The sequence below is a fragment of the Sminthopsis crassicaudata genome, chromosome 1, assembly GCF_048593235.1.
Source record: "Sminthopsis crassicaudata isolate SCR6 chromosome 1, ASM4859323v1, whole genome shotgun sequence".
NCBI lineage: Eukaryota > Metazoa > Chordata > Mammalia > Dasyuromorphia > Dasyuridae > Sminthopsis > Sminthopsis crassicaudata.
This window is the reverse complement of record NC_133617.1, coordinates 717941543-717957074: the sequence shown is the minus strand read 5'-3', so window position 1 is coordinate 717957074 and position 15532 is coordinate 717941543. Positions and strand designations below refer to the sequence as shown.

Here is a 15532-nt window from a genome sequence, read left to right as displayed (position 1 = left end):
TGAGACTGTTTTTTCACAGAATGTGTGGATTTCCTTTGTGTAAGTGTGAGTTTTGTGAGGATGTGAGGATGTGTAAGTGCTTTCTACTAAAATTAGATTCACATGAAATTCATACACTTTTTTTTGCTTTTGCTTTTGAATACTTTGTCACTTCTCATGGTCCTTTTTATTTTTAAAATGTTTTAAAACATCTGGAGTTTTAAAATGGGTCAAGCAGCTCAATTATATAAAATTATATATAAATTATATATATAATTATATTTATAAATAAAATTATATATATAAATAGGTTCAATATACATAAAGCTCCAGCTAGAGTCAGGAAGTCTAACCTCAGACACCATGTGATCCTTAGAAAATAATTTAATCTCTATTTGCCTCAATTTTCTCAATTGTACAATGTGGATAGTAACTGCACCTACCTTTCAGAATTGTTGTAAGGATCTAATGAGGTAATATTTGTAAAGCATTAAACTTTGTGAGTATGCACATATGTACACAAGCATGCATTCACAAACTTGTATATACATATATATTATTCTTATACATGTATGCATATGTATGTGTACTGAAATAGTCAAATCAATCTGTGATATACTTGATATATAAGCTCTGACTAATGATGTAAATCATGAACTATCCATTATTAATTATTCCATATGATTTCTGTCTATACCTTCCTATAATTTTTTCCTAGGAAGTCTACTAATGAGTTGGAAGTGGCTTTTTTTTTTTCTTTCTCCAATTATTACAAGAGAACTTGTGGAACCTGTTTACCTATACCTTTCCTTCCTTGGCTTTTTCTATCCTAACTTTAGTTGATAATATATCTTACATCTAGTCTTCAAAGTTCCTCATTATTTATATGTAATAACCTATGTACACATAATATGTGGCTTACCATTGCTCTCTAATATTCATTTTTAATTATTTGTAAACACTCATGTCGCGTGTCTTAATGTCATGCACAAATATTGCTAAAATCTTGATGTTAAAAAACTTTTCTTATCTTTGCTTGGAGTCATTAATGGAGCTTTGTCAGTTATGAGACAATCTAGCCTCATCAACCTTCCTATTCAGCTCTAAGTAGACACAGATTTCCGTATTTTATTTAATTGCTAATGTCTTCCTTTCTATTGTTTTTTTTTCTCTGTTGACTACAACATATTGAAATTTCCATGAAACTTCAAAAGAGTCTAACTAGTAGCTGTCATACCATAATTAATCTCTATCTCTCCACCCTTTGTCAGCCTAACTGCTTGAAAAACCTATTTCTATTTGGTGTTTTACTTTCTTCCTTCTACCCTTCAATTGTTTGTCTTTAGACTCATCATTCAGCTGAAACTCTAAAGTCACTAATGAACTTCTATATTCCATTCTAATGATAATTATTTTCATTGATCTTATTCTTTCCTTCTGTATACTCTTTCCTCTCTTTTTGGGGGAAATACTGTATCCTAGTGCTCCTATTTATTAGAATGAGACTTTACAATCTCATCTGCTGATTAGTCATCTATGTCTCATCTACTACTTCTGAGTGTAGTCCAAGGCCTTGTCCTTGGCTGTCTTTCTCTATATTTACTTATTTAATGACATCATCCACTCCAATAGATTCAATTATGATCTCTATGCAAATTTCTCTAAGATTAATATATGCAGTCCAATTTTTCCCAAGAGATCAAGTCCCACATCACCAGATGCCTATTTTAAACATGATGTCTTAGAAACATTAGATACAATGTCCAAAGACAGATTCACTATCCTTCCCCTCAAACCTTTCCTTTTTTCAAACTTGCCTTTTATTGTCAAAGGTACCACCTAGATTCATAATGTTGATACCATTCTTGACTGTTCACATTTGTTTACTCCCACATAGATAATCAGTTGCCATAACTGTCATTTCTCTAATATACATTTTCTTCTGTCCAATCAGTCAGTCATTACCTTAGTTGAAACAGCCATAGTGTTACTTCTGTGATAACCTTTCTTTTGGTCCTCTTACCTCAAACATCCACCCACTCTAATCTTTCTTCCCCTAAAGTTCCAAAATGATGATTCTAAAGTCCAAAACTTATTGTTTCTTAAGCATACCCAACAAATTCGAGTGTTTCCTTTTTGCTTCCAGAATCATAAATAAAAAAAAAATTGACATTTATAATGTTCATAACCTAGCTCCTTTTACAACTCTTCTTATTTTATATATTCATTTTTTTCTATAGTCCTTATTGCAGCTTATTTCTTGTTCCTCATGCAGAAGACTCTACTCCCATTTCTCTGCCTTTGTAGTTTATGCAGAACTTGAAATGCACTTTTTTATTAACAAAAAAACATTTTGGAATCCTAGGTATCCTTCAAGACTTTACTCAAGTGGGGTCTTCTTCATAAAGCCTTTCACAACCCAACTCAATCCCCCAATTGCCAAGCTATTCACTCACTAAATGACCTCTTACTAATTTTTATATATTCTGCATATATTTATATGCATATATGTTGTCTCCCACATTAAAATGTAAACTCTTGAAATGAAGGAACATTCATCTATTTGCACATCCCCTGTGCTGAACAAAGTGCTTAACAAAGAGTAAGCACTTCTTAAATCCTTGTTGATCAATTGAGCTATACAGTCTGCATATGTAGATACTGATTATTGCTAACCTATCCACTTAGGATTTCTATCCAAACATATATTGTAATTTGGGAATTAGACATGCTTCATTAAATAGGAATTTCCTATGGTACCCAGTTAGACCAACTTCTTTTGAGTAGTTATAGACCATCAGGATTTTGGAACTTGACAAAATCCACACAGTGTGCAGAGAAGAACATTTGGAGGACATCAACATTCACAATGTGATCTTCTATACCTTGGACATGGATATATTTCCTAGATCACAGTGAAATGTACTTTTGATGAATATACACCTTATTTGGGGCATTATTGTATGTTCATTATGGAGAGAGGCTGAATAGTATTATTTCTGTTGTTTCCTTCGAGAAATTCTAAATGATTTTTGAGTTATGCATAAAAGATCCTTTTTTAGAAAACATAGTTTATTACCAAATCTAATGTGATTTCATCCTTACAATTGATAACAAAAAAGAGTATAATAAAATAATTTATTTTCTACATCTTTCAGTTAATTATGAAAATGATAAAGATGTGGTCTAATAATGAATATTTATTGTAAAAGTCTACTTGCTTCCTCTTAGTACATTTATTGAAGATTGCACTTATATGTGTAGATGCCAGATAAAAATGATATATTAATGAGAGAACAGATATATAAATTGGTAAGTGTAGATATGTTTTCTTGAGTTCTCTTTTTTGGGGGAGGAGAACAGGTATATTAAAAGGTCTCAGGTTTGGTTTCATTTTTAAAAATGTGTTTGATTTCTCTGCCTCTTTCAGATACATTGAGTAGTGATCCCTTAGTGCTTTCAAAATAGTCATTCCTCTAGCATGTATCTATTCTGTATGTACTTGGTCTAATCAGGACACATTTTTTTTTTATTTTCAATGAGTTGGAAGAGGCTTTTTTTTTCTTTCTGCCTTTTATATACTTTTAATTGGTGTCATGAGATTTACATGTTTGGGAATTTCATAATTGTTGATGGTGAAAATGTTTGGTAGAGTAATATTTACAGGTCTTTTCTGTTGTTTTTTTTTTCTCTTTTATTTGAATTCTTTCTTTTGTCTTCATCCTTAAATGTCTTATGGATAACGTTGCTTAATTGGATATCTTTCTAGTCTTCCTCTAATATGCTTTTGCTCTTCAATTTTTTTTAATATTCTGAGTTAACACTGCCCACAAGCTTCCATCATCCAGCTCTGTAAAATTACACCCATACACACACAGTTATCTATACTTAAAAATATACATATGCTATATGTATATATATAGTTATATGCATATATATGTATATATACATATATACATACATTATAAACCAAATTGTTGTAACTATTATAAACTAAAGTAGATTTAAACATTATGTTTTTCATTTGGAAATTTGACTTCTTATATTGAAGGGGAAGTGAGACATAAGATTTTTCTGCTTAGATGTAAACATTTTTGTTTGGTTGAATTTCTCTCTTTTAGTCTATTATATTTTCATACATATGCAAATATATATTATACATAATACATGTGTGTCCATAATTTCAAACAATTAAATTTATTAAATCTTTTGTATTTTAATTATTTTGGGGGAGATCAGGTAGATTACAGAATATATAATAACATTAGAAATGCCAAATTGGGTTAAATTTGGCATCTCAATATACAGTCTATATCTGACAACAAAAATGGGAAAAGTGGAAAAACACCATGCCCTTTTTGTTGTTACATAAGTCCTGTCTCTGATACTGTCTTATCACAAGTGGCATCTTTTTCCTGTTCCAAAACATTAACATGTTAAATTTTAATTAGATTGCTGCTATCAATTTGTATTATAGATATAGCTCATTTCATTTAGATTTTGATAGCTGTCCTCCTATAATGATCAACTTAACTACTTATTTCCACATAAACATTAAACACAAGTTTAATCAGTTAATAAATTAAATTACAGAAAGTAAAATTAGAAATTCCTTACCTTTTTGATACTATTCAATTATTAAAGACTGGAAACACTCATCTATATAATTCCCCATTTGGCTTTAATATGTCCATATTTGGTAATGAAAGTTGTAAAGGAGAAAATCATTAGCTAAAATTTTAATTACTTTTTGTTCTCTTGCCAATTATTTTCAGATCTTCTAGTTATCCATACTTGGATGGGAAGCCATTAAGTATTATTTTATTTTTAACCTGGGCTTCTGATTTCATTGGGATGTACAATAGCAACTGAGGAAATCCTTTCTACTTCAGCAATCCAAAATAGTACTGTTCTGCAATTTACAATCATAGACAGTTGCCTATAGGACTGAATGGTTAAGTGACATGATCAGCATCATGTGGTTAACTTGCACAGGTATTCCTGACTCAGAGGCCTTTTCTCTACTATCATCCAGTTCCTCACAGGAAATTAATAACAATAATAAAGTCATGAAAATATTATTAGCACATTTACCATAAACATTTTCCAAATTAATTTGACAATAGTATCTTTAAAACAGAATTCAGTTCTTAAACAATATCTCTGTGTGGTTTAACAGATGCTACAAACCTTACCATTTCTCCACTGAATCCTCATGTCATCAAGTCACACTTGCTAGTTTTGCACTGTGAAATAGAGTGTGATTCCCATTTGAAGCACAGTTTGAAGTTATCTTGGAGCAAAGATGGGGAAGCACTTGAAGCTAATGGAACTGAAGATATCAGGTAATCAATGGGGATATATCCTATAGTAAATGTAACTTACACAGAAGGTAAGAAGCCTTTCATTTTGGGGGGAAATTTGAAAGATATAATATCATTAGTTAAGGAAAAGATGAAAAAAGTCTTAAAGTATTTCAGTTAATTCCTTCCATATCCATTTGCAGAAAAGTAACACTAGTATGTGTGTGTGTATTATGTATGTATGTATACACATATACATATATATATATATATATATTCTCTTAATTTTGTTGCAGATTTCTGAATTAGAAAAAAGTTATTTTGACATAGTCTGTTAACTATGAGAAAGCCTACATATTGAGCATTTGAAGCAGCCATAACTTAGATATCTGAAGGAATAGAATAACATTTGTTAAGGAACAACATAACATCCTCCAAGCACTTCAGAGTAGACAAGAATATATATAAAATATTTAATAAAACCCAAAAAATTTTAATGAGAAGACTTGTTAACCCTTTTTTCATTCTTAATCATCTCTCCGAGGTTTCTTTGTCAACATTAATGATATTTTTCTTTTTCTGGAGAATCTGGAATGAGAAAAGTATTATTGTTGTTGTTGTTCTTGAGCATGAGTGTTTCAGAGATAAAGTAGAGTATGTTGAAAGCATTATTGGTCTTTTATCCTTCAATTTCTGAAGAAATATTCTGAAGAGATTGAATACAGGGGACCTTCATTCACATCACAGCTCTGTTATATTTCCTAGAGGTCTGTAGGTGGCACAGTGGATAAAGTATTGTTCTTGGATTTTGGAAAACTTGAAATAAAATCTTACCTCAGACACTTGTATTACCCTAAGTGAGTTATATGACTTTAATTAGCCTCAATTTCTTCATTTATAAAATGAGATTAAAATTGTCTCTACCGAACAGGGTTATTTTGAGTAGAAAATGAGATACTAAACAAAAAATACTAAATATAAAAGGCAAGCAATTCTCTTTTTTGCTCATCCTTTTTTCTTGCTTTTCTCCATCATCATCATCATCATAGTCATCATCATCTTCATATTCTATTCCTCATTAATATCACCTTCTTGCTGATGTTTAAGAAAATAAAAGACCCTTCAAAATCTTCTTTTGCTAGTCAGTTGTATCTGATTATTTTGGATTCTATTTGGGATTTTCTTGGCAAAGATATTGGAGTGGTTGGCCATTTCTTTCTCCAACTCATTTTACAGTTGAGAAAAACAGGCCTAAGTGACTTGTCCAGGGTCCTATAGATAATAAGTTTCTGAAACCAAATTTCAACTCAGGTCTTCTTGACTGAGGACTTCCTAACTCCAAGACTAGGCTCTATCTATTGCACCCCCTAGCCAATATAAATTTTCTCCAATGTAAAAGTTTGGGCTACACTAGATGGTCTCTGTGGCCCTTCCACCCTTTAATCTACCATTTTTCTTAGGAATGTCATAATTTTCATTTAAAAATGTAAGCATATTCCTCTTGATATATAAGTAACAGTACGCATACACTGAGGTCTATTACTGTAAGTGAAAAAATCCTAGGAAAAATAAGATGATATAATTTTTAGGTGACATTCACAAGTGAGAAGAGAAATACATAAGATTTCTTTGATTCTTTTGCATATTTTAATTAAAAAAGATAATAAAACCAGCCAAATTTTTTGCTGAAGAAATTGGATTTTAATTTTTTTTTTCTCACAGTATATAGTACTGTGAAACTTTTATTATAATTTACTAAACATTCTGATTTAGGCTATAAAAATCATAGGAATCACATATGTTCTAAGAATATATTAAGAGTCTTAGTTGGAGGTAGCAAGATTGTGGAAAGAATTAAAATCATCTTCAAATGCAACATGTCCAAAATCAAGCCCATCCTTTTCCCTCTTAAAAATCTGCTTCTCCTCTAAACATCCCCTTTTATTTGTAGAACTCCACACTCCTGGGAGCAACCTGAAGCTCCCCACTTCTTTACACTCTTATCAGGGCCATCCACTGCATCCTGGTGCATCTTTAATTATTCTGATTTTTGTCTTGACACTGGAATTACACGACTTTGGGAAAGAGAATAGATTTCATGGTCATATACAATTCTGCCTCACTATAAACAAATGCATCATCCTGTGATGTGAAGAGTACTCTTCAAAAATTAAGGATGAACAACAACAGCCCTATTGAAGGCTGACTGACATTCTTACTTTTAATCTGAGAACTTTCCCAATATTAGAATGTTTTTCTTTCTAACTGCTTATAAGAGATCTTCAACTAGGTTTTGTCTTGAAACCTCAAATTCCATATGTATAAACCTAAACTCATTATAATTATCATTCCCACTCAAGCACATCCCTCTTCTTAATTTCCTTATGATAATTATCTAACCACTTTCTCAGTCATTCAGTCTTAAATCCATGGCTTCATCCTTGGCTATTGCTTTTGCCTTTCTCCCCATGTCCAGGGAATTACCAAGATCTGTTGAAACTTTCCCTAGTGTTTTTATTACATTTGTCTCAAATTTTCCCTTTAAACAACAAATATCTCAACTCCATTTTCCATTGCTTGTTGTCTTTGCTTGTTATCTGAATTCAATAGCCACAAATTAGGCTCCTGATTTCACACCTGTCTTTTTTAATCCTCTTTTCTTCACATGACTCCCAAAATATTCATATAACTTCAGCTCCAAAATTTGCTCTCCATTGCTAATTGAATAAATAAAGGATTGATATTCAAATGATCCTTAATAGGACTTCAGCCTACCTTTCTAGCCACATCTTAAGCTATCTTCCTGTACAGACTATGCTTTAATAAAACTGGATTACCAACTACTCACTGAAATTATCTTTAATTTTGTCATCTTTTTCTGCACTATTCTTTTCTTCTGAAGGAGAAACTGATTATCCTAATGGAGAGATTTTGTCAAATCGTATTCAGGAAATTAGAGCATTTGTTTATAGATATTTGTTTTCTTTTTCCTTTTTTATTTTTGGTAATTGCTCTCTCTCTCTCTCTCTCTCTCTCTCTCTCTCTCTCTCTCTCTCTCTCTCTCTCTCTCTCTCTCTTTAAAGCAGGGTAACAATTGATGGAGACAAACTGACTATTTCAAATGTCACTTTAGAGGATGAAGGGTTTTATTCCTGCCATGCTAATACTGCACTTGATGGAGCGGTGGCAACAACTCAAGTGACCATTCTTGGTAAGTCATTCTTTATTGGTTTATCATAAAGAGGAAATATATTATCTACCTCTATTCTTGTTTAAAATCTTTTCTTAACAATTAGATCTAAAATGCTAGCTTCCTGAACTTAAGCTTTATTTCCTCCTTTTTTATGTTATGAAGTCAGCATATGATTAAGCATTTTTACACTTGTGTATTTGATTTTGAACTTATTGCAAGCAGCATGGAACAGTGGGTCAAAGGATCTTTGGAATCCAGATTGGGTTCTGGAAAGGATTTTAAGGACTATCTAGTTCAACCCTTTCATTTTTACAAATGAGACTAGACAAGTTGTGTGTTTATCCTGATGTCATATAGCTAGTAATACTTCACAAAGATCATAAGATCATAATCATATAATTGGAAAAGAATTAAAGAGTCTCTTATACTGACCTCATTTCTACAGATTAGCATACTGAGGCCCATCCAAACTATGTGGTATATAGCAGACATATAAACCTAGCCTTTGTGACTCTAAATCTTGCAAAAGCCTTTAGTGGTTAAAGTTGATATTCATATCGAATAGAACAAAGGAAATTGGAATTATTTGTCAGGTTTCAAAGTTATGAGGACTTTGCACAAAAACAGAATGGGTTAGTTAAAATCTTGACTATTAATATCTTTTTAAACTGATTATTTAATATCTACAATTTCTTTTTCTGTAAAATGAATGATTGAACTAACTAGACAACTTCTTAGATCTATTATAGTAATAAATTGTTTATCCTAAAAGATCTATACAATTTCCTACCTCAATTTACTCACATATTTTATCCCCAGATATGAACAAAACTTGATTTATTTTTCTCCATGTAATTCCTGCTAAATATACAAATCATGAGATCCATAAAATTATAATTGTCACATTAATCAACCTATTTATTTTATTCTTTTTAATTTAAAAAAAAGAATTACCAGGTTCAGGATATGGATATTTTATTTCTTTATATCTAAAAAAATGTTTAATATATTCATCTATAAATAAATACATATATACATATTTGAACTTTTAAAATCTTTTATAATTATAAATATATAATTATACTTGTAATTATACAGTAAAATTATAATTATATATCATAGTTATTCATGAGCTTATCCTGTTATATATATTTATTAAATTTATTTTTTTTTCTAAGAAAATTTCAAAAATTAACAAAATATGCTTAAACTTTTCCCCATAAACATATGACAATTCATGGCAAATTGGATGATATATTCAGAAGCCGCTTTTCTTTTAATTCTTTTTATGCATCTATCTTAGTTTCATTCTATTCTCTTTACATAAGATTTAATCTCAGATGTATACTCTGCTCTAGTGGATACTTGCTCAAACTACATGGGCCTATGCACACATAGTGTTTGCAGAATTGAAGGCATTGAAGGGAAGGAGAAAGACAATATGGAGTCGGAGGACAAATCTCTGATTTTGAGCACATCTACTTACAACCTTTGTGACTTAGATCACTTTTCTGAGCTTGAACGTGTTTTTCTTTGCAGTGAGGGCTTAAATGAAATAACTTCAAAGGTTAAATATTAATTTATCATACTGTGATTCCAAATTAAACATTTATAAAGAATATCAAAATATAAAGAAGTGATAATTTCCTTTTTGCCCCTAAGATAATAGAGGGTTGAAATCTCATCATTGGTCACATTTTGAGAATCTATCATATGTGTATATATTTGTATATATAAATATACATATATTATAAACATACATATGTATAATATATGAGTTTACAAATTTATATACATACACAGAGGTACATATACATATATGTATATATGCATATATATACATACACACATATATACACTTATGTACTTATTTATTTCTTTAATTTTTGAAAGTAATTTATGTCAGTTATTCCAAAGGATTTAGTGCAATTTATTTTCTTTCTTTCTGATATATTTATAAAATAGATACCTAATTGTCTCAGTAAACAGAGTGCTGAATTTGGAGACAGAAATATCTTTATTCAAATCTTGCTTCAGATACTTAACAAGCTGTGTGACCCTAGGCAAGTCTCTTAACTGATCTCATATTCAGTTTCTTTACTTGTAAACTGAGGAAAACAAGAGTTCTTATGTTCCAAGATTGATGTGAGGATCAAATGAGGTAGCACATACACATGTATATGCATATATCTGCATATAAATTTATATGTGGTGCTTGCTAAACTGTATCCCCTTTACCTATTAAATTCAGTTAGACTAATAGCTATTCTAGCTGCAGGGTTATATACTCTTGAAGGGGGGGGGGTAACAAAAACTAAACTAAAACATTTTTTAAAGTCCTTCTAATAAATCAAAGAGGAATACTCATGTAATTCAGTGAAGGGAAGGTCCATAACAATGAAGTAGCGTGACACTGAAATAGTGAGGGAGAAGGATTTCAGGACATTTAGGTCACATGACATAATAAGTTAATCTCAGAGCCATGAAGACCAGTTTTTAATCCTTTTCTCTAATATATATTGACTGAGCAAATCATCACTCAAGTTCTAGGAAACTCTTCAAACATGTAAGCTGCTGTCAATACATTGGTAGAAGTTTGACTTAACCCTATTTGGCTTGATATACAATAGACTCTTAATAGATGTTTATTGATTGATTTTTATTCATCCAGGAGCTTCTTATTCTATGGAAATCACAGGTATGGTGCCTACTCTAAACTACACTTATCCATGTGTAGATTGTTTACCCCCAGTGAAATATAAATTTCTTAGGGACAGGAGCAGTTTCTTTTTTTAGTCTATTTCTGTTTCTTTCTAAAGCTCTCTCAACATACATAATGGGAAAACATATATTAATTATAATTGAAACCCACCAAGCGACTCATAGAAAGAAAAGACCTTTTTATAATTTATAATTTATCATATTTTTTAATTTTCTGAAAATCCAAATCCTTTTATTTTACCCTGAGGAAATTATAGGGGTTAAATGATTTGCTCAGGGTCATACAGCTAGGAAGTGTTAAGTGTCTGAGATCAAATTTGAACTCAGGTCCTCCTGACTTCAGGGTTGGTGCTCTATTCACTGTGCCACCTAGCTGCCCCTGGAATCCTTATTACTGGTAACAAAAGAACACACACACACACACACACACACATACACACACACACACACACACACACACACACACACACCCTTATTACTCTGTGGTAATGTATTTTCTTTTCTTTAAATTATTATTCAGATGTTCCTGACCCACCAGAAAATCTCTTTCTCTCTGAAAGGCAGAACAGGAGTGTGCGATTGACTTGGGAAGCTGGAGATAGCCACAACAGTATCATAACTGGTAGAAAATAATTCAATAATTAAAATTTTTCATTATATCTCACTATGAAAAAGTTTTTAAAAATATTGTGAAGTTGCACTTTGCAATATTATGTGACGTAAGTGATGAAACATTTTCATTCTAATTTGTGTATCATGCAGGATGTACTATAATTAAATGCGCTTAAGTATATGATTCTGATTATATAAAATCTGCCTTTTCTCCAAGAGTTCATTATAGAATTTGAAGGCAATAAAGATGAGCCAGGAAAGTGGGCGGAATTGACTAAAATTCAAGGAAATGAAACTACAGCCCTGTTATCACTGGCACCATATGTAAAATACCAGTTCCGAGTAATAGGGGTGAATGCTGTGGGAAGGAGTCTACCCAGTGATCCTTCTGACTATCATGAAACTCCACCTGCAGGTAAACATACAATTTCATTCTATATATCTTTTAGCTTAGTCTCATCCTATTAAATAAGAGAAATTTCACTGGAAGCCCTCTGAAGATTCACGCCACATACTACATACTGTATACTTTCTACTCCCTGCAAATTTCAAGAAACAGATTAGTTATAACTTTAGTCCTTACCATTATTGTACAACAACTACTATTACACATTCACAAGGATACAAGGAGACATATTTATCTTCTATATTGCCACCCAGATTTTTATTTTCCCCCCCTATCCTGAGAGATGTAGCAGCACATGTTATTCTTAGAAAATTAGACTACATCCTAATTATTATATCCTAAAAAATACCTATTACTCTAAGCTGATTCTAAGTGGCATTTAGTGGTTAAGGTTGGCATTCTGTTATATCCAGGAGGACAAAGAGGATTAGAAACCTGCATAAATATGCTAAGCCAGGATAAGTAGACAGTAGCATTTTTTGTAGGTACCAGTATAGATATAGAAGTTAGTGAGACATAGTGAGACATAGATGTTAGAATTTAGCCAATTACTTTAGCGGTCTCTATTTATGTTTTCCTCCCTCTTGCAAAGAGAGACTTTAGGTGACTATAGCATTCATTTAAATTCTTTGGGCATTTTTGTTAGTACACTATGTTCAGAATAGTCCACAATTCATGTGCTAGAACATTTCACATTAGAAGACTCAAGCATGGTTTATCAATGTGTAGGAAGGTAGAGGAAAGTATTTCACATTTCTTATGACATTAGAAGTGTTCATAATCATGTCTTTGATTCACTATATATATGAAGTACAATTTTAAATTGAAGTTGATTTATATTTTTTTCAAAGTTCCTCAAACACTTTCCCTTATCCTCCCAAAAACTGAACTTCCCAAAATAAATTCTTCAATTTCTTTGAATTTTCCCTTGACCTAGAATAATTGGTTTGAGTGTGTTTGATGTACATTTTGTATAATCCCATAATCCCTGCTCCATCCCTCAGGACATTTACTTTTTTTTTTTTTTTTTAACTTCAAATATGGAAAGTCTAAATTTAAGACCCCTCCTTTGGGCATTTATTCTTAATGTGTTCTTTCCTTGCATGATTTCATGCTTTGTTCACCAGTGCAGGATTCGGTATGTGAAATAACTACAATAAAAGGGTCAATCATCTGTGTAATCTATTTTACACTAAACTTGTTACATATCTGTAATGTTTGTGCATTTTCCATTTTTTACATAAAAAAAGCTGGCATTTGAAAGGAGTCATTCTGTATTGTCTGCTTGGTTTTCCATTTGAAGTTTTCCATTTGAATTGGCTGCTCACTTCCCATTGTTTTGTGGGTTCTCCCCCAAGGTGATTTATTGTACTAAGTCAACTGTTATGAAAATAATCACCCTGTCTTTTTTGAATTAATAACATTAAGCACCACTTTGGAAAAAGGATTTTTAACCTTTGAGTGTGTGTATGTTGGACCCCTTTGGCAATCTCATGAAAGCTAATAACTTCTCTGAATAATGTTATTAAATGAAGAAAATAAAAGGCATAGCTTTAAAAAGGGAACCAATTATATTGAAAATAATTACTTGTTTTTCATACATACACACACACATATATATATATATATATATATATATGAATGTATGTGTGTAATTAGAATAATTTATTTTATCAAGGTAGAAGGTTTTTTGTTAGTTTGTTTTCTTTATTTTTCAAGCAAATGTGTAATATTTTAGAAACATTTTTCTCAATATAATAAAGTAAAATGAAAAATTGTAGGTGAATTTATGTTTAAAATGTGAAATAATTAGAAATAGTAAAGATAGCTTTTTATTAATAAATTATTTTCATTTTATTTTAATAAATTATGGTAAGTTTGAAGTGATTCTTATATAAATTATCAAATGATGAATGAAAAGATAATTTTAAGTGTATGTAATTTTCTAGCTCCAGATAAGAACCCAGAAAACATAAGAGTTGAAGCTTCTCAACCCAAGGAAATGTTTATCAAATGGGAGGTAAATATGATTTTTTTTTTTTTGGTTTATTATTGTTTGTTTCTTTTTTTGTCTTTTAAGACACTGAAAACAGTAGCATGTTGATAATTCTGGTGGAGTGATTGAGTGCTCCTATTTACTCTAAATAGAACAGCAAGATGACAGAGTAGACAGAGCCTCAGGTCTGAGTTCAGAATGAATCATCTTCCTGAATTCAAATCTGGCCTTATACACTTACTAGTTGTTTAAATCTGGACCACTTACCTATTTTCCTCAGCTTCCTCATATGTAAGAGAAGGAAATGGCTAAGTATTTCCTTAGCTTTGCCAAGAAAATCCCAAATGGGATTACAAAGATTTAGACACAACTGAAAAAAAAAAGCAACAGCAAAAGTTTATTCTCTATTTATTTTGTATACATTTTTATATGTATACATGTTATATTTTCTAGAATAAGATTACACAGCTTGAGATCAGGTATTGTCTAACTTTTATCCTTGTACTCATGATGTTTAGCACATATCAGGACTTAAGAAATATGAATTGTATTTCTGATCGATCAATTGACCAAATGCCAAAAAATATTCATAGTTCTGGAGTATACACATAGTCCCTGACATCAAACATCTTATATTCACCTGGTGGGGTGGAGGGAGGAACACAACATACACAATATAATATATTATGTTACAATTATATTATATATAATACATAATTTTATATTATATATAATATACAATATAATATAATAATAAAGATATATACATATAATAAAGAAAAAGGAGTTTGATGGAGAACTAAGGAAATCTGAGAGGATATGACTCCTGATTGAGGGCTGTTAAAGATTCCATAAGGTAGATATGAGAAAGGAGAGAATTTTCAAAGGAGCTTGTGCAAAAAAAAATCATGGTGGAAGATGAAAATCGTATCTGGGAAACAAAAACAAAATAGTTTTGTTAGGATTAGGAACATACAAAGAGTATTAATATAATTAGGGAAAGATGTAGAGGTAAAATGTGAAGGCCATCAGGTGCCAGACAATAGTGTTGAAGTTATGTCTAATGGGAAGAAACTGGAGGAAGGTAGATTAATTAGATAGCTATTGAAACAATACAGACAAAGTGATGGGGGCTTGCACTAAAGTGATAACTGTATCATTAGAGAGTATAAGAGAAGAAATACCATTGAGATGAAAAAAAAAAAAAGAATTGACAATTGATTGGATATGTGGGTTGATAAGAGAGTAGAGAGTGAAGAATTGAGGATAAAAGTTTATAAACTTATGGTGTACTGTCTATATTACCAGTTTGGAACAGAGGC

The 15532-nt window shown here is 31.2% G+C and overlaps 1 protein-coding gene across 20 annotated transcripts in view; it reads left to right on the top strand.

Annotated features, from left to right (window-relative positions):
• CHL1 (cell adhesion molecule L1 like) overlaps nt 1-15532 on the top strand; it is a 273073-nt gene that overhangs the window by 222324 nt on the left and 35217 nt on the right. For 15 of the 20 annotated variants that reach the window (XM_074284086.1, XM_074284068.1, XM_074284075.1 and 12 more), the window contains 5 exons: nt 5159-5324; nt 8366-8493; nt 11717-11818; nt 12026-12223; nt 14164-14234. In XM_074284086.1, the coding sequence (XP_074140187.1) occupies nt 5159-5324; nt 8366-8493; nt 11717-11818; nt 12026-12223; nt 14164-14234 (665 nt within the window). The remainder of the gene's footprint in view (nt 1-5158; nt 5325-8365; nt 8494-11716; nt 11819-12025; nt 12224-14163; nt 14235-15532) is intronic. The other 5 variants (XM_074284088.1, XM_074284083.1, XM_074284087.1 and 2 more) reach the window with 1 other exon arrangement.